Here is a 26,655-nt window from a genome sequence, read left to right as displayed (position 1 = left end):
TTGTAGGTAGCTAACTACTGTAGCTATTGATGATTGGCTGGTTAGCGCGATCCGACGCGCGAAAAATGCGCGTCGGGTATTTCTGGCGCGCGTTCGTGGTTATATTATTACGTGTATGATTACACGGTACTGTGTATGTACTGTACGGAGTAGGTATGGTATCATTTGTGGTATGTTCCCCTCTCTCCCCCCCCACAGTTCTTGTGAGGCGATGAGGGAGAGGGAGAGAGAGAGTGTGTGTTTTATGTTTCATGTTTCAGGTGAGTGGAATAATTGAAGCTGGGTAAGAAGTTGGAGTGAGTGAGAGGGATTGATTGATGTGAGTGATGATGTGATGATGTGAGAAAAAGATACTCCGTAACTAGTTACAGTACAATAACTAATTTGGATTCTATCTCTCTTGGATATTCGAAAGAGAACTTTTAATGTCTCTAGTAAGATAGTTATAGTTATATAGAGCTAGCAAGAAATGCATATGCAGGTGCAGACATATCAGCGTATAAAAAAATAAAATATAAAAAAAAAAAATGAAAAACAGCTCATTCCCTCCAGCATTATTTCCTCGGCTCCATAACTACCTCCAACCACCTATCTAAACTCTCAACACGCCCAACGCCCTGCTGCACAGCAACAACACATATCCTGTCTTACAGTACGCATGTATGTACATGACATTGTACATGTACAGAGCTCTGAGAGAGGGCAACTTCCAAGATCATCAAGGCTGTGTTGGCAAGCGAGACTTTTCCGCAACGTTTTCCCGTTGCCATGTTTTGAACCTGTGCCATGCCTACGCTGTGCTGTGCTGTGCTGTGCTGGTCTTTGAAAACACTCGAAACACGTAGCTGAGCTGAGCTGGGCTAGCTAGCTACCTAATTATTTACCTGGATAGATATACCCTACCTACCTGGTTACGTTTTGCAGGCCCAGCTTGGTTTCGCATAGGCACTGTACAAGTACTTCGATCTATATGCTGTACCAGCGTATGGTTGGTGAGCAAGCCGTTTTTTGTATGAAATAAAACGAAAAAAAAAAAAGAATGTGAAACGAATAGTTAGTTAGTTATCCACAACAGCTGAAACACGCGCGTGCCAGGGAGTTTTTCCTTTGGTAGAAGGGGGAAAGTTAATGACGTTGTTTGACAACTGTGGAACTAACTATTCGGGTCGTCTCATGTTCTTTTCTGAAACTTGGATCTGGTTTGCAGGTTCACACAAGTTTGAAAGTTGAGAGAGAGAAGAAAGTGTGTCTGTGTGTGTTAAGAGGGCTTGAAAACTTGGCTGACTGACTAGTTTGTAACTAAGTTATAACTAAATATCTGTTTGAGAAGAGAGCCAGCTACAAAGGTGTAACTAACTACTTGGTTATCTCAGTGGTTCTGTGGATGTGTCTCTCTGGTAGCATCCAGGAGTATAATAAATAAATAACACGACTAAACAAAAATTGAAAATAGGGACAGCAATCAATCTTGTTCTTCTTTTTCTTCTTCTTCTTCTTTTCTTCCCCCCTTCACATTTCTGTAAAGATATCCGCACTGGTATTTGCCGCACGTTTTTAACAATGTAAACACGCCCGTTAGCTATATGCATAAACCTCCGCAAGACAACGAAGAGGGAAAAGAAACAAGACTACGCAGTAGGTCTTGTTTTCCGGCCGCTTGGAACAAAACCTGCCAGCCAAGCGTTCAACCTGTTCGCCAGCATCAATGTTGTGGCCGTTTCCGTTTGCCGTCCCCGTCCCCGCCGCTGTTGCTGCTGCTGCCGTCCTATGTCCTTGTCCTTGTCCTTGTCCTTGTCCTTGTCCTTGTTGGTTGGTAGTGAGTTAGAGGGCTAGAAGATCAGCGTCAAGCTTCCTTCCGGGAATGCATGAAGGGGGGAGGGGGAGGGATTTTTATCGCCTGGACACCAAGAAGTAGGTGCACCACCAAGGGGAATCCATCCTGTGTAGTTTATCTTCCTCACATTCGTTCGTGAAATCAATATCCCGGCTCTTCCCCCGCTCTAACCGCGGCCAATCGGACCCGTTCCTCTAGAGAAATGAGAATGACTCTTGGTCGGCTCCAATAGCACAAACGGATGAATCAATCCTCAATCCGTTAGAGCCGACAGAACAGAGAGGGACATCTGGAGCTGTGGGCAGAGAGGAAGAAAAATGACTCTTGACAAACAAGGATTTTTATTTTTATTTGTATTTGTATTTTTATTTTTATTTTTTTTGCACAATAAGTTACCCGTAAGAATGCCTTTCGCTTCAACTTGCTTGCCTTTTTGTTTTTTATTATTAATTAATGAACTTGGCTGGCGCCAAAGTCTGGGATAGCATTTTTATTGACGGGGTCCGAGAGATAAACTAGCTGGCCTAGTTAAGTTACCCCGCCATCCACTGGCTGAATGCGCTGAATGAGAACGAGATCTGAGCGTTGTTATTTGACTCTCTCCAATCATATCGGAAAACGACCAAACGGCTGGGTTCAACCGGCAGCGAGGGTGTTGCGAAGAGTCCCTCAGCGGAATATCTGTCTCTTTCTTTTGAGACATACTATTCTCCTCGGTTTTTATCGCGTTGTGGGGGCAAATAAAGTAGTAGGACCCCGTCGGATATCAGAGGGTGTTATTTTCTCCACACATCTATCTCTAATACCGGCATGGACAGGGGCGGCTGTTTAAATATCTGGGTTGGTCTAGACGGTTGGAAGCTTGTAGAGATAGTTACACCACCCCTAGCTAGCTTGCACTGAGTGAGTTGTTGTTCTTTTTGCTGTTGAACATGAAAATGCGGGGAAGAAGTTGGCGTCCGCTTAGATAAGATAAGATAGTTAACTAACTAGTTAACTAGTTAACTAGTTATGTTAGTTAAAGGCGCCAACTCACAACTAAAAGTTACAATCGATATAAAGCTGCCTCAACTCCAACCTCTAGAGAGAGAGCTGCCTGCCATCGCTATTCACTTCGTACCATCTCCATCTCTCGCACAGGAGCCTGACTGCTGCATCCTGGTATCAATCGCTTTTTGTTTCCACAGCCTACCGACATCCACAGCCAGCATGGGTGATTTTGGCCCCTCGGTGTCCGACGAGCGAGAACAGCTCCGCGATAGCCTCGTTGTGATCAAGGAGTCCGTTCAGGACATCCATGTGCTAGTTACTGGCTTTGGTGTATGTGGAAGTTTATCAAACTTATCCAATCCTATCACATCTCCTTCCTGGACCCCTCTCCATCCCAATGCCGTACCAGTCTGGGCAAGTAGTGGATGGATAAGACAGACTTACACACCAATAAAGAGCACCCAGCTAACCAACAACCAACACCTATCAACTTAACAGCCCTTCAAATCTAACCCTCTAAACCCCTCCTATCTAATCACCTCCGCCCTTCCAAAAATAATCACTCTCCCACAAACCACCCCCACCTCCCCTCCGCGCCGTATCCTCATCCACACTCACCCCGCCCCAATCCGTGTCTCCTACTCCGCCGTCCGTTCCGCCATCCCCGCCATAATAGATGCCTTCAAGAACGACCATGACGGCCGCCCACCGGACTTCGTCATCCACATCGGTATGGCGTCCACGCGGGACTATTACGCCGTGGAAACCCTGGCCCGCCGCGACGGGTACAACTACACAGACGTAGAGGGGCGCCTGGGCTTCGAGGATGGTGAGGCTGTCTGGAAAGCGGCGGGTTTGCCGGAGGTGCTTAGGCCGGGTCCACGCACTATGCCTGGTGATGCTGATGGTGATGATGAGGAGACCAGGGGCGGCGAGGCGGTGGGTGAGGGTGATGGAAGTGCTGCTACGCAGAGAAAGTCGTCTACCACGGTCTACACCACCAGGGGGATATCAGCTACTGTCGTTACTGACACTACCATCACAATACCCGCCGCCAACGCCAACGCCAACGCCATGACAACCACAACCACCACGACAACGACGACAACGACTTCCCCCCCTCCATCATCATCATCATCATCACCGTCACCAGCACCAGACCAGCCCACCAAACAACCACAAACCGAAGCCCCAGCAGCCACAACCCCCCCCCTTAGCACAATCACAACAACCATAACCACCACCGCCTCCCACACGCCCACCTCCCCCTCCCCGCCAGACGCCCGCTTCCTCAACGCCTGGAAATCCTTCGCCCCGCGCGGAGCTGACGTGCGCCTCTCCGACGATGCCGGCCGCTATCTATGCGAGTTCATCTACTATACCAGCCTGGCGCATGCGTACAAGGAACGGCGCAATCGGAGCGTCGTGTTCCTGCATGTGCCTGGACGGACGGACGAGGAGGGCATCCATCTAGGGAGGGACGTTGCGGTGGGGCTGGTGAGGTGTTTGGTGGCTTGCTGGGTTGTTTGAATGAAGGTTTTAGAGAAAAAAAAAAGAAGGGGAAGGGGGGGGGGGGGGGGTATTGAAGTGAAATTGGGGGGATTGGGGGGGTTGGAAAGGGGGATTGAGTCAAATAAACTATTCTCCCGCCCTGTCGTGTCATGTCGTGTCGTGTCGTGTCGTGTCGTGTCGTTTCTTCGCTTGTACTGTACGTATGGGGCCACTTCTTAATGTGATGATGTGATGATGATAATAGCTTCTTTTTAAGATATCTCTAGCATAGCACTCTTGCCTGGTTAGCTAATTTTGAAGATACAATAATTGTACATACATCCTGTACTCCGTACGGAGCTTCAAACAACTAAGTTTGACGATTTCTATAACGATGACGTAGTGAATGAATGGGGTATGAATGAAAACACCGGTGACACGTTTTTAGTAGCTTTAAATCAATTGAAGTACTCCGTATAACCATTGAGAGGAGATGCGTAAAATTGAAAAGAGCGAGATGGCTGTATAATAGCAGAAAGCAGCTTCAAGAGGAACAGAGAACGAACTGCTAAAAAAAATCATATGAGAATGAATTACGAAAGCCCGGTTTTAATTAGTATATATGGAGTATATTCCTCCTTGTACTGTACACTGTATCTCATATTAACAGATACAAAGTATTCAACTGGGGTATATAGCTGTAAATAACAACAAGTCAACAAAGATTTGCAAATATGAATAAAAAAAAAAATAAAAAAAAAAGGACTGCGGGTGAAACCACAGCCTCCCAAGCCAAAAATCGATAAGGAGCAACAATCCCTCATCATGGAGTGAGCAAAGATTTTGTTCGCAGTAAGTAAATCACTGAAGTCCCCCCAGGGACGGCACACACACGTCATGGCCCATCAACAGTTGTCTGAACAGCCAGGGTCAAAGATGCAAAAGCTCATGTAGAAAGTTAGATATATAACTAATGACTCCATCTATACAACTTCATCCACACTCGACCTGATCACCACCCCTCCCTCTCCAACTGCCTCCGCACATACGTGCACCAAAATAAGCGCAACGGGCGGCATTCCGCATCGTTGAGGAGTGAAAAGGGTCGATTGATATTTATATGCCGGAATTGCCGCTCAAGAGTATAGCATACCACGCCATTTCGACTCTATCAAAATGGCCATATTATTTGACAGAGCTATCCTCTCCCCTCCCCTAGAGCTTACCGGCAGGCGAACAATGTTCGACAGTCTGCAAAAAAGCGCCCGTGGGGTGATCCCAGACTTTAATAATGACCCTGTCTGCAGATGCAGAGAGGATCAGTTTGCCGGCATGTGAAAAGGACACTGCCCATCTCCATTGGAATGCTCCTTGAGGGAGATGCAGAGCTTCCCCCCTGTGCGGTAGTCCCAGGGCCGAATAGTCCGATCTACAGATCCAGACGCAACTGACATATTATCCAGCGAGGACGTAACCGCCCTGACGCGGCCAAGATGTCACCTTTAGTGTCTGCAATAGCTCTTCCGTGGCGGAGCGCCACAGTTTAACCGTCCTATCCTCGGATGTAGATACTGCCATTTTGCCGTCTGGCGAGAAGACGGCGGCTCTAACTCGGTCCAAATGGCCTCTTCTGTCTCTCGATCCCAGAGAATAATTGTCTGTCCTCAGAAGAAGCAGATATGACTGTTTTTCCGTCTGGAGAGAAGCCCACCGCCCGCCCACACTGCACCAGAGTGGCCGTTGAAGGTTCGTAGGAGGGCGCCTGTGTTTTGAAATCCTTGGAGGCAGCTCTCCCCGTGAAGTACGGGTCTGACGCCCAGGAAATGCCCGGCGCAAAAGCCCCCCTGAATCAAGCTGAGGCCCAGTTAGCCCCTTGGGCGATCGTTACGAGCGGAACGACTGGTCTTGTAACTGGCTGGCTCAAAGTGTTGGGTCTCCCCAAACCGAAGCACATGGTTCTTGCGGAGGATGCCCTTATGGGACGCCAGTCGTTGGGACTTGAAGCAAAAGACACAAAGACGTGCTTTGTCTTCGAGGATACCCCTGCTGGTATCACAGCTGGGAAGGCGGCAGACTAGCCTGCAAGGTTATGGGCGTGGTTTCTAGCACATACTGCCGAGCAGATCAGACTGCCAGGGTCGGATTGGATAGTGAAAGACTTGAACAGCGTGGTTGTTGTTGGAATGGAGAGGGTGATAAGGTCGTTCTTGAGTTCAGAAACGATCTGGTCGAGAATGAATTAGCCAATTAACTAGAACTACGCACATTCCATGTTTGTGCCTAGAACTTAACTGTAAATTAGGGGCTCTTTAGCACCAGGATGTCATCTAGTACATGTAGTATTCTCCAAGGAGAGGAAAATGTCGAGCCCTTTTTTTTTCGTTTTTTGCTTTTTGCAAACTTTATCATGCATTCTGGGAAAACTGTAGGGCGTAGAACTCGGACGACTTCATATCCGGACGGAGCAACGCCTCGTACATCCGGCCGGGGGAGTTTACTATGAGTAGGTACCGCACTTAGTTGAAGCCAACAACGCATTCATATCAAAAATGACGCAGACAACACGTCTCGGAGACTTGCCCCTCACAATTGGATGTGCAGCGGGCACACAGCCCCTACCAACTTGGATGCAATCTGTCCGCCTATGCCAACTATTATAAAAATGGAAGTGCAGGTCCCAACTTTCCCTCTTCTTCTCCTCAGGCCCCCCATTCAACATCGCCCATTTAACAGCTTATCCCGCTTCAAACCCTACCTTAACGAAAGGAAAAAAGAGTATCCCCATATTAAAGATGTCCTCAAACGCCCATACCAACACCGTCTATGCCATCACCGGCGCCAATAGGGGCATCGGCCTGGGGCTTGTGAAGACCTATCTCTCCCGCCCTAACACCACAGTCATAGGCATGGTACGCAACAGCGCTGGCGCCAGCATGCTTCGTGAAGCTACCTCTACTACTGTAGAAACCAGAGGCGCGAACAGCATCCTCTATACGGTCGAGCTCGACTTCTCCGACCCAACCATCACAGATTCGCCCGACAAAATTCGCGAGCTAGTTCTTGCCGGTACAGAGAACGTACCGCACATCAACACCCTCATCCTCGCCGCTGCCATGAAAACGCCCATGGTGCCCACGCTCTCCATCACCGCCGCGGATCTGCGCACGTGCTTCCAGACCAACACAATCGCGCCGCTGATGGTGTTTCAGGCCCTGTGGCCGCTTCTAAGGGCGGCAGAGGGCCCGAAAAAGTTCATCATGATTTCATCCTCTGTAGCTTCGATCGGGACCATGGAGTCGCTCGTCGGCTCCGCGTATGCTATGAGCAAGGTGGCCATGAATTGGGCTACGAAGAGCTTGCATGAGCAGATTGTTGGCAAGGAGGGAGACGGTGAGGGGCTAGTGAGTGTTGTGGTTCATCCGGGCTGGGTGTCGACGGACATGGGAGTTGAGGCTGCGGGTGAGTGGGGGGTGAATTATAAGGAGATGGTGGAGGCTGGGATTATGGTTAATCTGGACAAGTCGATCCAGGGGCTTGTAAAAGTTGTGGATGGGGCGACGAGGAAGAACGATGGAGGGAAGTTCATTACGGGGATTACAGGGTCTAGGATGGAGCTGGCATGGTGATGCCGAGAGGTGCGAGGGATGGAAGGGGCAAATATATAAATATGACACGATATGACGGGGGAGAGCACGAATAGGGAAAGTTGTCTTTCTTTTTACTGGTGTTATGGGAGGTGGAGGGAAAACAACATGTTTTGTTGCTCAGGTTCGATATTGAACATAGGGCAGAAAGGCTCATTTGCCGTAAACGTACATGTAGATATCAGGCATATGAGATTGTACTCCGTATAGTGGAGTAGACCTGGCTGCTCTCTACAAAAAGCGATGTTTCCGAGCGTAAGAATTAGGGACCTGTTCGGTGCGTGGTTGCTGTAGTCGTTCCTTAATTCCTTTTATACGGAAGTGGGTTCGTGAGTTAGGGCTAATAAAAGTGACTATCTATCTCGATACGATACTCTGATTAATAACTATACGACGGATATTCGCCTTCGCCGGGTCCGGATGACATCAACAAGTCTCTGTGGCGCAATTGGTTAGCGCGTTCGACTGTTAATCGAGAGGTTGGAAGTTCGAGCCTTCCCAGGGACGAGTCTTTTCGTAGTTTTTTTTTTTTTTTTTTTTTTTTTTATTTTTTTCTTCTCTAGAACTGGCTCAAGGTCTCAGCTGAGCAGGAGTGGATTTTCTATCTTCAATTGTGGAAATATACCATATACATCAACATCAGTAGTCAGTTCTGACCAGGGCAATGGCTGGGACCAAATTCGTGTTTCGTGAACGAATACTTCCTTTGTCAAATACCCTTGAAAACTCGCACGTTGTTTGTTCTACAAACCCCTCGTCCTTTGTTATCCTCATATCAAACCCTCTCCCTTCTAGGAACCGGAGTAAATAAAAAAGCACTTAGACAGTTTAGGTACTGACTCCGAGCTGTGCTGTTGTTGCCACCCAAATCCACTGCCACAATCCCCTACTTGCAGACGGATTCCACGCACTCTAGCAGCTCAGCCGCAGCTCCTTTTTGTCCCAGCCAAGAGAGCATTTCAGCTACTGTCCAAAAAGTAGCTATGGGATTGGCTATTTATGTTGTGAAATGAATATATTTCTTCCTGTCAGCCGGTATAGAATAACATCACATTGGGGGAAGTAACCAAAAATGGACATACCAAGATCCTTTCCGGCTATATCGAAAGCGGACCCATGAACCGGCTCGAACATGGATGGGTTCTCGCGCGTGGGATCAAGGTTACTCGTGGGAGCGATGCCAATTGATCCTGCAAGAGCTGATGCAAGATCGGACAGGATACCGGCGTGCTAGGGGGCGTGGGGGGTAGAGGATTAGGCATGTCAAACTTCACATCAAATAATGAAAAACCACGCACCCAGCTCGGGACCCTACGAGTCCATCTCTTCCCGCTTAAAAGAAAGGGGAAGGTAAACCGACATACCAAATTGGTCGGAACAATGGTATCCAAACTCTCAGGAGTCAGCACCACTCTCGCCGTCATGGCGTCCACCAGCATCTTATCACACGTCACATCGGGAAATTGCGCTGCGACCTCCGCCGCCGCAATTTCATCCCACACCACCAACCCATTTCTCTGCGCGTTGCTCTTCGTGGCGACAGTGATGTGCTTCTTCGCCCGACTCCGCGCAGCCTCAAATGCAAATTTCATGATCCGTTCCACGCCATGGCGGGTAAAGATGGATATATCCGTGGCTACCTCCCACGGCTTGCCGGCGTAGCTGCGCCCACCGTGACCCGCATACTCCCCTTCAGAGTTCTCACGGACGATCACCCAGTCGAGATGGAGCGGCGATTGGATGCCGTGAAAGACCCTGGTTGGCATATTGCTAGTCGAAGACCTTAGAGGGAGATATGATCTGGTACGTCTGGAGTGTTCACAAACGAGAACCAGAGGAAGGTAGAAGATGAAATGGGAGAGATATCTGCCGTGTTTCTTGTAATACGCACTGCTCCACTCAAAGTTCTCGAAGGCCAGTTCAAAAGTATCCAAGCCACGCGGTTAGTTTCTTCAGCACTTTGATAGTTACCAGCTTCTATCACCTCAGGCCCAATGCCGTCCCCACGTATAGCTGCTATTTTGTAACACGGGAGCGCGGCGCCATCATTCGCTGGTTTTGAGGAAGACATGGTTTCTCATTTTTTTGCCTCTCTTCTTCTCCTCTGTTTATTCGGTGATAGGTAGATGGTTATAATCACCAGCTTGTACACCTTGCCGGGGACCAATGCTGCAGAGAACAACGCGGCAGTCGGACATCCAGGAGGATAAGGAAAAAAATGCTTCGGGTGTATTTAGGATGCGTCTATTCCATCTTCATAGCGATCGATCCCGGCTGTATCAAGCAGGGAAGCCCCCGGTTGAATAGCCGAGAGCGGAGATTTGCTGCCAACCGCATCCATCATTCTCAGGATTTCACATATCTGAAAGTTACTCTGTAAGCTGCCGGTCCACTGACCGAAACGAAACATCTTTATATATATCTGGTCCACTATACTATATTGTGTGAAAAAGCGACTTTGGCTATGACGAAGAGTAGAACATTACTCTCAGACATCTAGTCATTTAACTATTCACAGCTGATCTTATATAGATATTTAAAAAGGCCGAGACCAGGAGGAGAGCGCCTTGTCTCTCCCCATCTTCCACTAAATAATAAAGCTTGAACAACTATCCACCTAAACCAACCTGTCCTGCTGAGAACTTACCTGGCCCATCCACCACCCATGAAAATATCATTTCAGTCCCCCCTCCCCCTGTGCTACCCCATATTCCCTCTTTAACACAGAAAATCCACCGTTGAAATCAGCACTCAAGCCATCACATGATCGCAATGGTGTTTGCTATCCGGGCCTTCACACGGGCCTCAAAGAAAAGAGCAGGATGCCGATGACGTGAGCGGGTGATTTGCAGGTCAGCAGTCGGCTCGGTATGTTTCTGAAAATCTTGAAACCGCTCCACCCAGCGGCGAACAGGCTGCCAAGGGGGGCAAGTGGGGGAGGGGGGAGGGTTTTATATATAGAAAAATCTTTAAACGCAACTGAATTTCAGCGCCGGCGTGATTTCGTCTGCTGGATGCAACAAAGGGCCCACCAACACCTTCCTCGGACGTCTACGCTTTTTTGTTGCTTGGCTTGGGATTGATGGCTGAGGTGTTGAGTAATTCCTTAAACATGCCTCGATCCGTACCTAGAGCCGGAGCTGAAATCCCGGATAATAATCCTACGTCTTGCAAGGCGGGTAGAGGTTAGCTGTTGCTTAAAAACTTTTTTTTTTGGTTGTTATATTGATATTTAATCCTCCCCTTCAATCATACTCTTCTGTCAGTTTCATTTTCCAGTATATCATCATTCAGCATCTCTCCCGTCTCTTTTGTGCTTGTCTTATTCGTATGACTTTCACTTCCCGCTTTAGTTATTTATATATTTGCATTGAATGGTAGAAAGAAAACAACATTCCCCTCTCCTTACTGCTATTACTTAGCCCTACGTCAAACCACCCGCACAAAACTTGGGCCGAAAGTGCCAACTCCGCAAGGGAATAAATAGGAAATATATTGGGCCGAGATAGGAAACATCATTATCCGCCGAACCATGCTAGCGAGAGACGAGGTCAGCGTCAACGATGACGACTACCATGACTACACTCGCCTCACCCTCAACTCGAGCAGCGGCGTTGGGGAAGATAGGGGCTATCTAACGACTCTCCCCCCGGAGATCCTCCTCGAAATTCTCCAATATGTTGGCGCCGACGAGCTCAGGGCCAACAACCTAGACATGTTACTCATATGCAAATACTGGCACAGCATTGCATCAACAGTCCTGATGGAAGATGTGAAACTCTCAGCGACCGGCTTGAAGAAATTCCTCGCGCTGCAGCAGCTAGAAATGACTGCACCTGGGAATGATATACCGGACCATGAATCTCAATATCAACATCAACACCAGGGAGTTACAAGTACACGAGCAGAAACGAAATCAGATTCGGAATTATCTCCCGTGAATGAGTGCACTACGCCCACGCCAACGCAGACAACAAGCCTCTCCATCCGCCTGACCGGTTACTCAGGATGGTCTACTCTGATCGACCCTGAGACGCAGCAGGCCATCCCGGAACGATTCAAGATCCTCGCTGACTGGGTCGGAAGGACAAGGGCGGATATGACCCGTCTTTCCAGTTGGCTGGGCACACTGAAGACGTTGACCCGATTCCGATTCCAGGCCGAAGGAGAATCAAACTCGCACGGCATCGTGCAGGCGCATCTGTTCGAGCACATGAAGAGTTATCTACACGCGGATGCGGTTGCGCTTATGTGCAGAAGTATCCCGGCGGATCGATTGAGGGTTCTGGAGTTGGATACATGCGGATCGGCGTTTATGGAGGCGGGTGCGGATTGTGCTGAGGGAAGACATCCTTCGGAAAATGAGCATATCTGCCCGCTTATAGGGAGGTATGTGCCGTACCTGCAGCGGTTGAGAGTGAGGATGCATAAGATCTGCCCAGAGGTTTTTGGCGTTGGTAGTAAGAATGATAATCAGTATACGACGGCTCGGAAGGATTTTGTGTTCCATCTGAGCCTGTATGACCCATTGAAGAGGGTGATGAGCGCAAAGTCTGCGAAGCTGTGTTCAGCTGGTACACATTGCAGGAGGGATGTGTTGATAAACCAGATGATTGGAGGGGCGAATATGGCGGCGAGGCAGATGCCTAATCTTAAGGCCACGGTTTTGTATCATGTTTACCCGTTTGATCTTGTGGCGATGGATTGTCGGACGGGCGATACGGAGACGGTCGATGGCCAGGTTGACTGGTTGGATAATGAGGATTTGGTTTTTAGGGATGGGAGGTATCCTTCAACAACCGCTGGCACGTTCGTGACAGTCTGCGCGTTTTGACCTGTTATAAAAAACAGAGACCAATGCCTAAACCTTAGATTAAAATCTGAAAAATCCGAATTGAGACGGTTCTAATAAAAATGGGGCAATGATAACTCCGGGTGGCTTGTCAAATCGTCCCGCATCTGCCGTTGTAAGTATCATTTCCTGATCCCAACGAAGGAAAGCAACCGGCAAACAATGCTAGACAACTTGGGATGAAGTTGAATGAATGGCTGCTGGATGAGGTCTGAACATTTAAGGCAGTCTCCAAGCGTTTCTTGATCACTCATCCCTGGGAATTTCCCTTATCGACATGGCCCATGATGACGAGATGCAAAGCACATGTGGCAGCTATCCGTAGCCAGAGAGAAGAGAGGGAGGGGACTCTCGAAACTATTTTTCATCTCAGACGAGAGTCCTAAACGACCGTGACGGTGATAGGTTTGCTGTATGCTGGGTTGTCCGACCCCCGATTTGTCGAAGTACACCGCAAGAAAATTTCTGGAGAGGCGCGCTCACGTGCTTGAATAGTTATATTTAATTAGTAGCGTTCATAAACCCTTATATAGTAATATATATTGTCAATAGAATTGTAGCTTGCCCCATTCGCATACAAGCAACTAAATGATGTTATTCAACACCACTCCAAAAAGTCAGCGTGGGGACCTAAATATTGGGTTTTCGTAGAAAATAATTGTCAATAATATGCGATAGATATATCCTTATTTTTAGACTTCCAAATCGAGTTATTTGTTCCAAGCCAGCTGATGAAAAGCTCATCTATGTTTGTTGAAGCTGGAGACGGGAAAACGTGAGAGTATTCTTATGTCCTCAAGGGAGGACACTATGAAAGAACGAGCAGCTATGCTTGGAAAACAACGAAGAGAAGTGATGGAATAAAAACACCGTTTCAAGAATGAACGAGCAAAGCTCTTGGTCAGATACCGGAATAAGTAAGTATTCATATCAGGGTAACATGGCACACAATAAGCGGAGTACAATATGCAGCTGCATGTCGGGCCAAGCAACATGTGCGCCAATCCCAGAGCATTTTATCTTCACGATACCCAGACGTCTCGTCTCAGTCGTCTGAAGACAAGAGTCAGCATAGCAAAGAAGTGGAGCCACTCCGAGGCTTTCTCCGGCCTTTAATCATCGCCGAAATTGTTGAGGTGAATGTCAGGGAACATGTAACCACGAACGTGTAACCACGGAAGGATTTTGGGTTGTTCAATTAGCATCTTTGCTGAGGAAAAATTTTTCCCGTTCACCATGACAACGACGTGCCACCCACGCCTTGCTTCAATGAGTAAAGCTCTCAATTTCCCGGCGAACACAAACTATTGGCTTCTAGAAGATAGGCGCCCCAGAGTGCATGCGCATGAATACAGGTCCTCAGGAGAGGCGAATGAAGGAGAAAAAAAAAAAAAAAAGAATCCACCCAAGGGTAGATCCGGTCCGGAGAAAAAGATACTCGCTGTACACGCTGTAAATTGAGTTCGTTTCGCTAGTCGATGGACTATCGAAATAGTCGCCCGGTCAGCGATATCTGATCGGAGAACGACAGCAAGCAAAAAATATGCTAAGAATTTCAACTCTGTCGTTCTCTTTGCGTCCCAACCTTTTCTTCTGCCTGGGATATGTTTTCTCAATCTCTTTCGGTCCATTCCTGATACTGGCAAACAATTTCCTTTTGATTGAATTCATGAGCTAGCGCTGAGTTTGCCGTTCCCAGTTCCCATTTTAGGACTAGGGCTAAATCTTCTGGTGTGTCACGGGATTTCGTGGCTCACCCGCATTGTTTACCTCTTGGCAAGACGCGGGCCGCGGCGCTGCGTGGAACCGTGGGCATGGCTGACAACAGTGACGAGAAGGAAGAAATATTAAATAATAATAATAATAGTTCATGCCCCACGGACACGAGAAACTGAAACAAGGCCGAAGGAAGCAACGGTGCGGGGTTGGTTAACCTGGCGCCAGAATATCGCGAAAGTAAACTAATAAGTGCCGCCGCACGCCATCAGGCTGGAAGTGATGGATGGGCGGTTGGAGATGGGGTTGATTGATGTGATTGATGAACATGCGAGTCAGCTGGGACGGAAACGCCGACGGGAGAGTAACATCGCGAATCCTTTTCGTCCCTTTTTCTTTTCTTTTCTTTTGCTATTTTAGGGAATGTGATTTGCTTGTTGGCGTTGCGTTGGTACGACATGGTTGGTTTAGAAGAGGGAGATGAGGAGCAAATGCCCGCATCTGCTGTGTCCATTGACACCCAGAGCAGAAGCCCAAGGAGAAAGGAGGGGAAGGGACGAGAAGGGCTGACCCGCGAATCTCATGACATCAACATGGGCTAGAGAAATAAACAGAGTGACCCCACTGCTGCATTTAATGATTCCAAGCCTGAACAGAGAATCAAGTTCAGCGACAAAGACTGTACGATACTATTAAAGGGCTAGCTAGAGCGAATACAGTCAATGATCATTCTTGCTGTGTCGTGGTGACCGAAGGAAGAATTCTGCGCGGGCTAGCTAGCTACCGCTGATTGGATGCTCGCATTTCCTCTCTCGGTTAATATTTAATCTCATTCAGAGCCTTGCGGATTCGGTCTCAATGGCGGGTGCTTCCGGTGGTGTCAGTAAGGGGTGGCACCGAGGGCCATGGCACAATAGAATACAGAGTAGAACCCCAGTTTGTGGTTGCGTGCGGTGTTATTTGCCTTCTTGTTGCAGGCCTTGTTACGAAAAAGAACTAACAGGATCATTTTTGGCTAACGCTGAAGCCAAAGCTCCTGCTTGAGAGTCGAGACAGGAGGATTGGTACACGTAAGTGGATCGTGAGACCAGGATCCATCAGTGCAGGCTGGCTGAATTGGAGTCTCTCTCCGAAGTATCGTGGCTGTTGATACGCTAAATATCTGGTTAAAGAGAGCTATTTTCCATAGCAACATCCTTGTCTTTGTCTCCGTGTCTCCCTGTCTCCCTGTTTTCGGATAAATACCCACGGCCGACGCTTGCGCCATGAAGAGCTGAAGCGTTTTTTAGTGACCAGGGAAGAGGCGCACGGCATGGGATCGTCAAGCAACTTGAAGCAAGGCAGATGATGGGAAGAATCTCAGGTTTCCTCTCTTTTACCATGGGGGCTATTCCGATGAAAGGGCAACTGTAGATCTCCATCCATTTGATTGCAAAAATAAGATTTGGAGATGAACGCAGATATTGTTTGCTTCTAACCTTGAGCAAAGAGACATGGTTGACGATCCGCGGGTAGACAGACACACAGTCAATGCTCTCCACAGCAATGTTGGCATATTGGCGCAATTGGAATAACCAACTCGCTTTCTAGCGGAGTGATGTGCTAAGTATAGTTAGCCAGGGTAGGTGGAGGTGGTGATGTAAAACCAAGCTTGATGTAGAATGATATCCTTGTTTTATTGTTTCATGATATACTGCGTAGTTATTCATCGTAAGCCTGGAATGCTCTCTTCTACATCGACACGAACCAGGAAGTGCTTCCGGAACCCTCAGTTTCTGAATCATCTCTGCGCTTATTTTTCTTCTCCCGCTCTTCTCCAGCGTGTAATTTTTAATCATAGGAATGCCAAAGTAGATTATTTCCTTGTTAATAACGCCTCTCTAAAGGAGGAAACGGGGTTTGTTTACCTCCATCCAGCTTTGCTTTGTGTGAGTTTTTCAAAAATTTCCCGTGCATGAATGCGTTGTCGTTTTGGCAAGAAATTCCTCCTGGGGCTGCACGTCATGCCATCGCTTCAGCAACCAGATCGCGGCTCTTCCAGTGAGGACGATAGTAGGAAGAAGCTACTAGCAAGGTTCCGGTAAAGACTATGCAGTAGTTTATTGGACTGGGCGGTAAGGAGAACAGCCAGGCGGGCCAGTCGCAGCGTAGAACGAAGAGATACGGAGCAGACCAAGCCAGCAACAGCGGAGAGACTGCTGGGATCAGGGAAGCTGAAGGTGTCCGATGTACCGGTACCTTTCCCAGTCCAGCTTGAAGCCTGCATCCTAGGTTCCAGTACCTGGATCCGCCTCGCTTTGTCAGGCCTTGCTGCGAGGTCAAGGGGAAGGAGGTTTGAGGCAACGCTGGTTAAGGCTGGCCATGTACCTAGAAGTACCACGCCACGCATTGTTGGCGGGCGCGGGACCTGCAAAGACTTCCCCCTCCCCACTCCGGCGTACCGTTGCCCATTGCAACACGTTCAGCCGCCAGCTTCAAACTATCCCCAACCCAACCCACGATTCCGCTTTCTTCCTCTCTTCTTCCTCTTCTTCTTTTCCTCTTCCTCTTCCTCTTCCTTCTTCCTTCTCCTCCTCCTCTTCTGTGCTCACTCTTCTTCTCCCCAGTCCAGGAGTCCTCTTCTCGTTTCCCCGCCCCCCGTTACAACCTTGTCGACGGTCTTCCCCCCCGTCGTCCCTCTGCTCTCTGCTGCAGCTGCACGGTTCTGCTCCTGCTTTCGATCTCCCTCCTCACAACGCCTTACAACCAATTTACCTTGCTCACTCTTGACTTTGAACGATGTCATTTTAATCTGGAATTCGGCATCTAACGCCTGTCTTCCTAGGTGGCTCGGATCTCGAAGTCATTGCGGTGGGCATAGCTCGTTTTTTTCGGACGAAAAGTTGAGACAGCTGAAAAACCAGCTTGAGGAGGGGTCTACGTCTTGCCGAGTGCATTGGATGTGCCTGCAGATCTGCATTTCAAGGCCAATTGACTTTTGCTTGACTGCTACCATTTCTCCATTCCTCCCTCCGTCCTCCCTACCTCCCCTCGTGGACAATCCTACGCTCGAGCTGGAACTGGCTAGGGTTGTGTGTACTGGTTTATTGAGCGGAGGAAAAAATATAAGGTGATAGAATAATACTCGTTTTGCGGAGCTAAAGAGCTGGCTATGGAACATTCGTCTCCTCTTGCTGCTATGCAGCCACCCTCTATGCTTTTCGGACATTGTTTTCGAGCAGAAGCAGCTACTTCATTCACATCGTTCCCTGCGGTGCGGAATTTTGGCCCGAACAGCTTCAATTTTAAGGAACTCTCCAAGAAGAAAGGGAATCCAGACTACTTCAGTGTGAAGCCCGTTGGAGGATCTTCTCCTACGGCCAGTCTAGCTGCTGATCTTTCGCAGAACTTCCACATTGACCAGAGGTACGTACATCGCGAGCGGAATATTACCAGTTAATCCCTTCTTTTCCTTCTCGCCATTTTCTTTCCTAGGTTTGTTGCTAACTTGGGCTGCAGTCCTCAACTAGTAACGCCCCGGAGATCGCTGTTTTCAGCGAATTTATTTGGTCCGGAAAATGGTCGAGGTATATACGCCATCTTTGTCACCCAGCCGAAGAACACACCAGTGAAGCTAACAGCAACTAGATACTATGACAACGCCCCCTCTACCATCATCTTCACCAGCAATATCTGTTGATATGATGGACATGTCCCCCCTGCCGCACAAATTGCCATACTCTCACCAATCGGACAGTGACTTGGAGTCTCCCACGACTGATCTCTCCAACCTGAAGCCAAATATCTACATGCCTAGTCCCCTGCAAGATTCACCAATAGAGCCTTTTCATCACAATGTTCCACCAGAGTAAGTGCCGTATTCCCCCGCCGTGTTATACGGAGAGCAATTCTTTCTACTTCCGTATACTCATATCCTTCTAGACGTAAACGTTCTGCTTTCCTTCGCCCTTCATTAATGCGGACCAAAACTCATGGTGGTATCTCTAAAAGTCCAGCAGGGGGCCATTCTCAACCGTTGGTGAAATTCGGAAATGGAAGCAGTAAGCTCTCTACGTCAACATCGCTTTCATTGTCTGAGATATTTGAGGGGTCACCGGAAAGGCCGGCCTCGCGGGCCAACGTTGCAAATGAACACATGGGACCGCCTCGCCCACGAGCTCCCTTTTCAGGTTCTCTCGGACAATCTCGTGGAAACGGTTCTCCAGGGCATGGTGCCGTGCGTAAGGGTTCTAATCCTTTTGCTCGACCTAGGAAACAGTGTAGAAGATCGCTCAGCATGTTTGAACATCCTGACGATGTAATGAATCAAGACGACGACTCCAGTGTGAATATCCAATCTTTAAGCGACATGGAAGAGACACCTACCCTACATTTACCTCACTTTATCCCCGAAGATCAACCTGACAGTCTCCCCCGAATTGAGAGTGCTGTTCTAGTTGATATTCTTGATGGGAAGTATAACGATAAATATAATGACATAATCATTATTGACTGCAGATTTGAGTACGAATATGAAGGTGGCCATATCAATGGTGCTGTCAATTACAATGACAAGGACCATCTCGCCTCAAAGTTGTTCTCCGAGGGCATGAAGCCAAACACCATGCTGGTGTTTCATTGCGAGTATTCTGCCCACCGTGCCCCTATTATGTGAGTCTGGAACTCCCTTGCTCCACGTTTTAACATCCTTTTACGTCGTCTCATTCTTACACATTATCGATTTAGGGCCAAGTATATTCGGCACAAAGATCGTGCGGTCAATATCGACGAATACCCCAAACTCACATACCCCGAAATGTACATCCTGGATGGTGGTTACAGTGCTTTCTTTTCCGTGCACCGCACTCTCTGCATTCCACAAAACTATGTCGAGATGGCCGCAAAGGAGCACGCTTTTGCCTGCGAACGGGGTCTCGGAAAAGTAAAACAACGGTCGAAGCTTGCCAGAGCCCAGACATTTGCCTTCGGGCAGCATTCCGCCCAAATGGAGGACAGCCCTACTGGGCGCTGCCGGAATACTGGTGGTGACCGCAACCTGTCCCTGGAAATCCCGGAACCTGGACGTTTGCCTGGACGGCGCATGTTCAGTTACTGACATCTTTCTCTTAATGATCCCTGAATTATGGCGCTAAACGCTTGATGGAGTTACGTTTGCCTGCTACCTTTTTTCCTCTCCTGTTTCAATGGTGTTTCACTGCCAACACCCGCGTTTTGAATCTTGGACCACTTCAATTTATCCTTTCAATCTCACCCCCCCGCGCCGACGTTTTTTGACATCTCAACAGCTTTCGAACAAGACGAAATGGCTAATATACTTGTGAGACCTACCTTATCATTCTTTTGACCATGCCGCCACCGTCGAGGTCGACCAAGCAAACTCTTTTATTCTAATAGAATAATTTGCGGTGGACAACGAAAACATTTACCCCTTATAGGATACTTGGGAGAATTACAGTTATTGGCTTAGCCAGCCTTGAGCCTCCACTACTAATTATTCGATACCTTATCCATCCACATTGTGCGATATCTCACTCATAATGAGTGGTTTAGTTATTACCTCGCCGCCATCGGCCTATACATTTCCTTTCAAGTTTCGACAAAAACAGCTTTTACGATATGACATACTTTAACCACTTTCATCCGCATCGAACTTTATTTCTTATGTTTGCATCTGCATATCTAAGCGCGACCCACACGCGCGAGGAACAAATTGAGACACTTGCCTATCCATCCATCCTCCACCGATCCCGGAATCTTCTCTGCTACAGAAGCATATCCGATTTCTTCGACTTGCTGAAAAAAAACTTTTCCTATGTTTTGTTCTGTCCTGGGTTTGCTTCTCCGAAATTGCTTGCTCGACTTCAACACTCCTCAATTACGTTATATTTCTCGACCATAATACCTACCTCAATTTTCCTGTTTGACCAAGGCCCTTATTCTAACCATTACCTTCTTCGAAATGGTTCTTAACTCTACCGGCCTTTAACTATCGCGTGTTGCCTACTGCTCTTTGCGACCATTTTTTCTCACCGATGATGCGTATAATCCGGTGAAAAGCGAAAAGATCAGACATTTTTGAATCAAACCGGGGCGGTACTGAGGAACCTGATTATGATTGGCTGGGCTCCATCATGTTGTTTTTGCCTGAAATGGAAGATGGAGAGGTTTCCATTCGTTTGATTTTATGGCTGCGCACTTGCCCGCGCCCTCAATCATCAGGATGTGTGGAGGGGATATTAGAAAACAGTGACTGAATTATTGAAGAATGTGCGAGGTGGAAGAATGGTGTTCTGACAGACTATGGACTACCACTGGCGGGTTGGAGCGTTCCGGGGATGTCCCTTGCCTTTTTCCTTTTCTTCCTTTTCCTTTTCCTCCTTTTCCTTTTCCATCTCTTAAAAAAATATTACAATACCTTTAGAAAATCAAATGAAAATGAAAAAAAAAAAGATTTATAAATTATTAACAGTCCTTCTTTGTAGTACATACTGTTGGCTGTATGCTCTGTACTCCGTACTGGCTCTCATGAGCTTGTCCATCGCATCGCGAAACGCATTTTTGGTGCAACCAAACACGCGATTCAATTTAACCGTTTTGGGAAATTCACCCAATAAACAACCACAAAAACACACAAGCTCACCGCGCGCTCAATCGCTCCAGAACAGCCAAGGACAAGACCTTCTACCCTCAATTATAACCACAACCCCAATTTGCAGATATTAAAAACAAGAAAATGGACATTGATGATATTCTCGCTTCCGTCGATCGACCTGACTTCACGTCGCCAGAGGCCGCCGCGCTCGATGCTCAGCAACTGACGCGATTCTGGGTGACGGAGAGGGGCGTGCCGGAGCTGTTGCCATGGCCGGGCCCGCTGATGGAGAGAGTTATGGAGAGGGTTCGAAGACAGGTGAGTGAGATTTATATTGAATTGAGGCTTTTGAGATTTCCGGAGTATTTGGTTTGAATATGTTCTGTGAGAAACAGTGGTGGTGGGGTTTGCTTCCGCGTGGGGTGGTGCGGGGAGAAGAGCCCCGGAATATTTATCGGCTGAGAATTACATACTATATATATATGTATATATATATTGTGAATACTGTCGGCGGAAAATGATAACTAAAGAAAACATATTATAAATTTCTCCAGATTGAAAAAATCGAAGACCTCACCGCCGCCGCCTCCGATCCCTCCGCGACAAACCCATCAACAAACCCAACCACAAACCTCAAACTCTCCATCCTGCAAACAGACCTCTCACGCACCCAATATATAATCCGCTCCTTACTACGCCAGCGCCTCTCAAAACTCACAAAGCACAGCCTACACTATCTCCTCCTCTCCACCCCCCTCCCCTCGTCATCCGTCGCCTCCTCACAATCCCACGAACAATCCTCCCAAGCAACCTTCAACACACCCACACCCACCCATCCCCGCCGCACAGCCACAAACGCCTATAAATCATCAATCATAGACCAACACCAACAACCCCTCCTCTCCCCGCAAGAATCCGCCTTCCTCCAAACCCACCAATCCCTCCTAACGGCACACTACAACAACTCTTTCCTCTCAACTTTCCCCGCACAGCTGCGGCGATTGGATGACAATGCTGGTGGGACAACTATGATCCAAGGCCCCGAGACGAAGGAGGTGGTGTTCGTGCGCTGTTTGGTGGATGAGGTCAGGATTGTCATCCCCTCTGGTGAGGGTGATGGGATGGGAGGCGATGGGGATGTTTATGGTAGGAGAATGAGGTGGGGGGAGGTTTGGATTGCGCGGTGGGAAGGGGTTAAAGAGGCGTGGGCCAGGGGAGAGGTGGAGGTTTTATGATATTGGCTTCTTCTTTTTTTTTTTTTTTTTTTTTTTTTTTGGGATGGTGAGGCGTATTGTCAAGCTGGTTTGGGTCTTTATATATATATAGAGAAAGAGAATACTAGATGTGAAATATAGATATGGACGGCGTTTACAGGGCGTTTTATGGTCTTGGATGGATGGGTTCCCATTTTTGTTGACCTTCTATACTCGGCTTACAGCCCTCACTTGTCCCATTGTTTCTCATTTGCATTGCCTGGCGATGGTGTTGATTTTATGAATGGGAAATAGGAAGAAGATGAGGGGATTAATGGACACGTTCACAAAAATTCATTACCATCGTGTTGAAGAGGACATTTCTAGTCTACAGCTCGCAAAGTAAAACCGAATAGACAAGGAAGGAGAATTAATTGTATGTGGAATGATTGGGAAATGTGGGCATGGCGATTAACATTTACGTCGAAATAAAAAGTGAGAGGACTTACTCCGATTCGGAAAAGGTATTAAAAAAATAAAATAAATAAAATAAAAAACCGAAGATGGGAGGAGCGCGGGCAGAGGGTTGGTAGCAGTAAAACTAGAGATCGTTAAAGCGGAGGGAAAGTGCACATATCCATTGAATATGAAGTCCAGGCTGAGGTTATTCAATATTCTTTCTCATGCATGCCGTAAGTTCATTACCACGTTCAGGAACAAATATGAAGAAATATAAAAGACAAAAATCAATATTGCTCGCACCATCCAATTTCCCATATGATACCAGCCCCATGTAACCCAAAAGTTTGGCGGAGAAGAAAAGAAATGGAAATGAGCATATGTCGCTGAGAACATGAGCCTGGAAGGGAAAATCGTGAACCTATGGAAGAAGACAAACCCGCTTGAAGCACTAACTGGTTACCTAGTCCTTGGTAGGTAGGGTAGGCTATGGCAAAAGATTCTCAGGATCCCAGAAATCAGAAAAAGAGGGGAATGCAGAGGGGGTCATCTAGTGTCATCATCAAACTACGTGAAAAGGTTGTAGTCCTCATCTTTCGCTGGGAGTGTGCGGGTGAGTGTATTGTCTACGCGTGATATACATAAGCTGGGGGCTCGGAATCTGGAATCCGATCGATGTATTCGCGGTCTATTAGACTCTCAATTCTCTTCTTGACCATGTTCACTTCGGGGGTGAACCGGGAGACGAGTTGCGAGATTACTTCCGCAATCAATTGGGAGTGAGAAAGCGTTTTTCTTTGTCTGTTGATAGGTTCGGAGATCTATAGTTAGCGTTGTTTCTCTATTTACGCTTTGGAGGTTTTGGGAGTAGATTGTTGGGGTAGATATTGTGGATAGGGTCTCTAGCAAATCAACCTCGTGGATTCAGAGGGGGAGCAGAAAAACTTACTTCATAATCCGTACAATGGCAGCTTCGATGCTACCACCGCGCTCCTCGTTCATTTTCTTTTCGGTTTCTTGCCGCTCATCCTTGTTTTCGACCTTGTTGCCTGCACTGCTGACGACACCTATTTTAATTTTGGTATACGGACTATGGAATTTTTCATTGAAGGAGAATCGATCCGTCGGCTTCACGTCTTTACTCATAGGTTCCTTCATTAAAACTTGAGTTTTCCGCGCCACAGCAAGAGATTGCAGGTTTCTCGAGAGTTCGTTGGTTGGGATATTCGTTCGGGCTTGGATTTCTTCGAATGTGAGAGATTCGTCCGCAGGTAAATCATTGAATAGGAGTAGAATAACCATTGCGTATGTGGAAACGTTCAAGTCGTGGCGAACAACCTTTCCATTGGGTCTCGAAAAAGTAGCCCGAATATCGGCAGTACCCATGCCAGACTGCCATGAAAGTTTGCGCCCATTGTGTTGTCCTAAGTAAAAGTGCTCGAAGCTTTGTTTGAGCTGTTCGATGTGCTTTGGGTAATTGCATTGCATCGAAGGCGTGCCGTCTTTATTGGAGCTGGTTACCATTTCCATCGGCCACATTGTGCTTGTAAGCACACTAATTTCGAGGTCAATCCGTTTTGTATTCTGGTCTTCTTGCTGTGACAGGTAGTTCGCATAGTTGGACGTGAGACCGCTGGATAGTTCCATATCCTTGAACATGGCTTCTAATTTTTGCGTAAAGGTATTGCCGACTTCCATCTTCATTTTTTCAATCATCTGTCGTTCTGCTTCTGTGCTTGCGGACCGCTTCATGAGGAGCCGTCGGGAAAGGTGTTTCTTATAGTAGCTCTCGAAGCAATCTTTGTCGCGGATATACCTCAGTAGAGTGATTCCATTATCCAGCAGTGCATCTATTTCCTCCTCTGTTTTACCTCGGATTCCCTTTTTCAAATTTTCATCGAAGAAAAGTGACAGGTACTCCGAATTTCGAGAGTTTATATTGATGAAATCTGCAAAGCTTGTTGTTATGGAGGACTGCATTGCTTGATCCTGCTTGAAAGCCTGCTCCAAAACTTTATCAAACACGTTCTTCAACCGCAGAACATCGTTCACCCATTTTATTGCAGCTGCAGTCTGCAGATTGACTGGGCCCTTGTCATCAGTTCCCTTGCCTTTCGCTCCATTTTGGGCCTGGTCTGGCGTGTTTTGACTTTGTGGAGGGCCTTGAGGAAGTTCAATGGCTGCATTATTGATCTCCGACCCTAGTTCGATGATCCGCGCCTGTACAGCGGATGTTAGGGCCCTCTTTTTCCCGTCAATCCTCGAGTTTAACTCGTAGACATTTTTCAAATCGTCTAATCGATCATTGTCTAGCATGTATTTGACACCGCTATCTGGCAGAGATATAACATCTCCGATGTGTTTTTCAATCAGATTTTCATCGATAACCTGTTTGATTTTGTCCTCTGTCGCAGGAGATAATGTATATCGACAGCGGTCTTCCTCCTCTTGTAGCCTTTCAGCTACCCGCTTACAGAAAGTGGAGGCGTCAGCTGTAGCAAGGAGACGCTGGCCTTCTCCGAGGTAGAAAATCCGGCTCGATTCCAAAAAAGCGGGCTCAAAAGAGGTAAAATAAAGCTTCCCAGATTCCTCTTCCTTTTCTGTTTCATAGAGGCCTTCAAGCATGTATATGCAATGCCGTATTAAAGCTTGATCAATAATGTTGCCTTCTCGTTCTAGCCGGATCATGAATAGCACCGTTGCTTCGAATACATCAGCAACTGTTATTGGTCTATCCTCTCCAATGTCTGATCTCAAGACGTAATCGCGGAATAAGCACATCGCAGTGGTATAAATCGATGGTCGGAGTTTATCCTGGAGGATTATTTTGTCCTTTTTGGAGATGTGTTAGTACATACAAGTAGCAGCCTCGGAACTAGAGAACAAAGTGAGAGTCTTACCATGTACATAAGTACATCTGTGATCATGCCCATGCAAAGCTGGTGATGTTCCCATACTTCTTTCAGTTTCAACAAAAAACGTTCGCCAGCTACCCTTCTCTCGTTGGCTTGATCCAGGGTGTCCACCGCGTCTCCCTCCAGTGCAAGTGATGGGGAAATAATTGCGGTGACTTTTCTTAGCACCTCATTTTGAAGCCAGTTCCTTTCTAGTTCAACTACGCGATCGTAAAGGTCTGGACCTTTTTTAATAAGAACGAGTTTGTATGCGTTCCGGTACAATTCTTCGAATGATAGGTTCGAGGCGTTTTTTGTATGGATTTCTTGAAGCGAGGCAGCCAGTAAAGCCCACGAGGTATCGAAATCAGCGGAGCCGTCTCGCGCGGCCATGCTCTAATTTAAATAATAAAAGTCAACTCAAATGCCCCGATAGCGTGTTTGATTCCATGGAGAAAATATTGCGCTTGGGCTGGTGAAAAGCGGGGAGGGAACGGAGGTCGTGCGGGGGTCGGATGAGAAAACATACCCGTCGCGGAACGCGAATCTTATTTTTCGGTTTCATCGCCATTGTTCACTTAAAATGGCAAAGTATCATTCCTAGTGAGAAATAAAATCACCCTTGAAGCTGAAGAAACAGAGTGAGCCGCTGGGATGAAGACAACTGTGAACTTGGCGGGGGAGAGCGGAAGACGCCAGGAGGGTATGTAGCCAGCTCCAACTACAACAATTAATTTGAAAACAAGTTGAATATCGGTTCTCCATAGCCCAATAGCATTGAAAAACATATAGAATTCACCCTCTTCCCTCTATAGCGGCAACGGGGAGCTGGTGGAATTGTTGCTTGGGCGTAACACATTTGTTGCTGCCTCGAACTATATCACTGGCGCGCCGGAACAATATATTTCCGGTCCAGATGACAGGAATATTATTTATCCGAGAACCACGTGAATCCAATTATGTCATTCCAAAGAGAAAAAAAAAAAAAAA

The 26,655-nt window shown here is 47.5% G+C and overlaps 10 protein-coding genes and 1 non-coding gene across 12 annotated transcripts; 7 read left to right on the top strand and 4 right to left on the bottom strand.

Moving 5' to 3' along the window:
- Positions 1-3,043: 3,043 nt before the first annotated feature.
- On the top strand, positions 3,044-4,354 carry BDBG_03371 (pyroglutamyl peptidase type I; the record flags this gene model as incomplete). The annotated part of the gene is made up of 2 exons (XM_002626161.1): positions 3,044-3,154; positions 3,323-4,354. 2 exons carry the CDS (start codon positions 3,044-3,046, stop codon positions 4,352-4,354), a joined length of 1,143 nt encoding a protein of 380 aa, XP_002626207.1.
- Positions 4,355-6,138: 1,784 nt separating this feature from the next.
- Positions 6,139-6,393, top strand: BDBG_03370 (glycerol-3-phosphate phosphatase; the record flags this gene model as incomplete). The annotated part of the gene is made up of 1 exon (XM_031721222.1): positions 6,139-6,393. The coding sequence occupies one exon, from the start codon at positions 6,139-6,141 to the stop codon at positions 6,391-6,393; it is 255 nt and encodes an 84-aa protein (XP_031577695.1).
- Positions 6,394-6,675: 282 nt separating this feature from the next.
- Positions 6,676-8,463, top strand: BDBG_03369 (toxin biosynthesis ketoreductase). The gene has a single exon (XM_002626159.2). The coding sequence runs from the start codon at positions 7,108-7,110 to the stop codon at positions 7,939-7,941; it is 834 nt and encodes a 277-aa protein (XP_002626205.1). The 5' UTR covers positions 6,676-7,107; the 3' UTR covers positions 7,942-8,463.
- BDBG_16801 lies at positions 8,393-8,466 on the top strand. Its single transcript has one exon. It is a non-coding gene; the product is annotated as a tRNA-Asn (tRNA).
- Positions 8,467-8,496: 30 nt separating this feature from the next.
- BDBG_03368 (tartrate dehydrogenase) lies at positions 8,497-10,309 on the bottom strand. The gene is made up of 3 exons (XM_031721221.1): positions 9,324-10,309; positions 9,042-9,189; positions 8,497-8,952 (listed from the first exon to the last, which is right to left on the bottom strand). The coding sequence occupies exons 1-3, from the start codon at positions 9,723-9,725 to the stop codon at positions 8,846-8,848; spliced, it is 657 nt and encodes a 218-aa protein (XP_031577694.1). The 5' UTR covers positions 9,726-10,309; the 3' UTR covers positions 8,497-8,845.
- On the top strand, positions 8,519-13,309 carry BDBG_03367 (uncharacterized protein). The gene has a single exon (XM_031721220.1). It carries the CDS (start codon positions 11,492-11,494, stop codon positions 12,791-12,793), a length of 1,302 nt encoding a protein of 433 aa, XP_031577693.1. The 5' UTR covers positions 8,519-11,491; the 3' UTR covers positions 12,794-13,309.
- Positions 10,336-16,916, bottom strand: BDBG_03365 (the record flags this gene model as incomplete). Of its 2 annotated transcripts, XM_031721219.1 has the most annotated exons (2): positions 10,336-13,297; positions 13,390-16,916. In XM_031721219.1, the coding sequence occupies one exon, from the start codon at positions 16,914-16,916 to the stop codon at positions 16,542-16,544; it is 375 nt and encodes a 124-aa protein (XP_031577692.1). In that variant the 3' UTR covers positions 10,336-13,297; positions 13,390-16,541. The 2 variants fall into 2 exon arrangements, with proteins under 2 accessions (XP_031577692.1, XP_002626201.1); XM_002626155.2 differs by having other exon boundaries at positions 10,336-16,916.
- BDBG_03364 (M-phase inducer tyrosine phosphatase) lies at positions 16,301-20,985 on the top strand. The gene is made up of 5 exons (XM_002626154.2): positions 16,301-17,932; positions 18,026-18,093; positions 18,155-18,374; positions 18,449-19,177; positions 19,253-20,985. The coding sequence occupies exons 1-5, from the start codon at positions 17,679-17,681 to the stop codon at positions 19,620-19,622; spliced, it is 1,641 nt and encodes a 546-aa protein (XP_002626200.1). The 5' UTR covers positions 16,301-17,678; the 3' UTR covers positions 19,623-20,985.
- Positions 17,039-17,312, bottom strand: BDBG_16800 (uncharacterized protein; the record flags this gene model as incomplete). The annotated part of the gene is made up of 1 exon (XM_031724681.1): positions 17,039-17,312. The coding sequence occupies one exon, from the start codon at positions 17,310-17,312 to the stop codon at positions 17,115-17,117; it is 198 nt and encodes a 65-aa protein (XP_031577691.1). The 3' UTR covers positions 17,039-17,114.
- A 115-nt stretch (positions 20,986-21,100) lies between the features above and the next one.
- BDBG_03363 (GINS complex subunit 4) lies at positions 21,101-22,376 on the top strand. The gene is made up of 2 exons (XM_002626153.2): positions 21,101-21,437; positions 21,674-22,376. Exons 1-2 carry the CDS (start codon positions 21,261-21,263, stop codon positions 22,352-22,354), a joined length of 858 nt encoding a protein of 285 aa, XP_002626199.1. The 5' UTR covers positions 21,101-21,260; the 3' UTR covers positions 22,355-22,376.
- A 124-nt stretch (positions 22,377-22,500) lies between these two features.
- BDBG_03362 (Cullin 3) lies at positions 22,501-26,637 on the bottom strand. The gene is made up of 4 exons (XM_031721218.1): positions 26,195-26,637; positions 25,672-26,061; positions 23,721-25,603; positions 22,501-23,572 (listed from the first exon to the last, which is right to left on the bottom strand). The coding sequence occupies exons 1-4, from the start codon at positions 26,234-26,236 to the stop codon at positions 23,398-23,400; spliced, it is 2,490 nt and encodes an 829-aa protein (XP_031577690.1). The 5' UTR covers positions 26,237-26,637; the 3' UTR covers positions 22,501-23,397.
- Positions 26,638-26,655: the final 18 nt, after the last annotated feature.

Source organism: Blastomyces gilchristii, assembly GCF_000003855.2.
Source record: "Blastomyces gilchristii SLH14081 genomic scaffold supercont1.5, whole genome shotgun sequence".
Lineage (NCBI taxonomy): Eukaryota > Fungi > Ascomycota > Eurotiomycetes > Onygenales > Ajellomycetaceae > Blastomyces > Blastomyces gilchristii.
Note: the sequence above shows the minus strand (reverse complement) of the source record. Positions and strands in the feature narration are given on the sequence as shown.

Coding starts and splice junctions, on each gene's coding strand:
- BDBG_03369 (XM_002626159.2), top strand. CDS start 7,108: ATGTCCTCAAACGCCCATACCAACACCGTCTATGCCATCACCGGCGCC.
- BDBG_03368 (XM_031721221.1), bottom strand. CDS start 9,725: ATGCCAACCAGGGTCTTTCACGGCATCCAATCGCCGCTCCATCTCGAC. Junction 9,190..9,323: donor CCATTGTTCCGACCAATTTG/GTATGTCGGTTT, acceptor CACGCCCCCTAG/CACGCCGGTATCCTGTCCGA. Junction 8,953..9,041: donor TATAGCCGGAAAGGATCTTG/GTATGTCCATTT, acceptor CAACATAAATAG/CCAATCCCATAGCTACTTTT.
- BDBG_03367 (XM_031721220.1), top strand. CDS start 11,492: ATGCTAGCGAGAGACGAGGTCAGCGTCAACGATGACGACTACCATGAC.
- BDBG_03364 (XM_002626154.2), top strand. CDS start 17,679: ATGGAACATTCGTCTCCTCTTGCTGCTATGCAGCCACCCTCTATGCTT. Junction 17,933..18,025: donor AACTTCCACATTGACCAGAG/GTACGTACATCG, acceptor CTTGGGCTGCAG/TCCTCAACTAGTAACGCCCC. Junction 18,094..18,154: donor TGGTCCGGAAAATGGTCGAG/GTATATACGCCA, acceptor AACAGCAACTAG/ATACTATGACAACGCCCCCT.
- BDBG_03363 (XM_002626153.2), top strand. CDS start 21,261: ATGGACATTGATGATATTCTCGCTTCCGTCGATCGACCTGACTTCACG. Junction 21,438..21,673: donor TGGAGAGGGTTCGAAGACAG/GTGAGTGAGATT, acceptor AAATTTCTCCAG/ATTGAAAAAATCGAAGACCT.
- BDBG_03362 (XM_031721218.1), bottom strand. CDS start 26,236: ATGGCGATGAAACCGAAAAATAAGATTCGCGTTCCGCGACGG. Junction 26,062..26,194: donor AGATTCGCGTTCCGCGACGG/GTATGTTTTCTC, acceptor TATTTAAATTAG/AGCATGGCCGCGCGAGACGG. Junction 23,573..23,720: donor GCCATTGTACGGATTATGAA/GTAAGTTTTTCT, acceptor ACCTATCAACAG/ACAAAGAAAAACGCTTTCTC.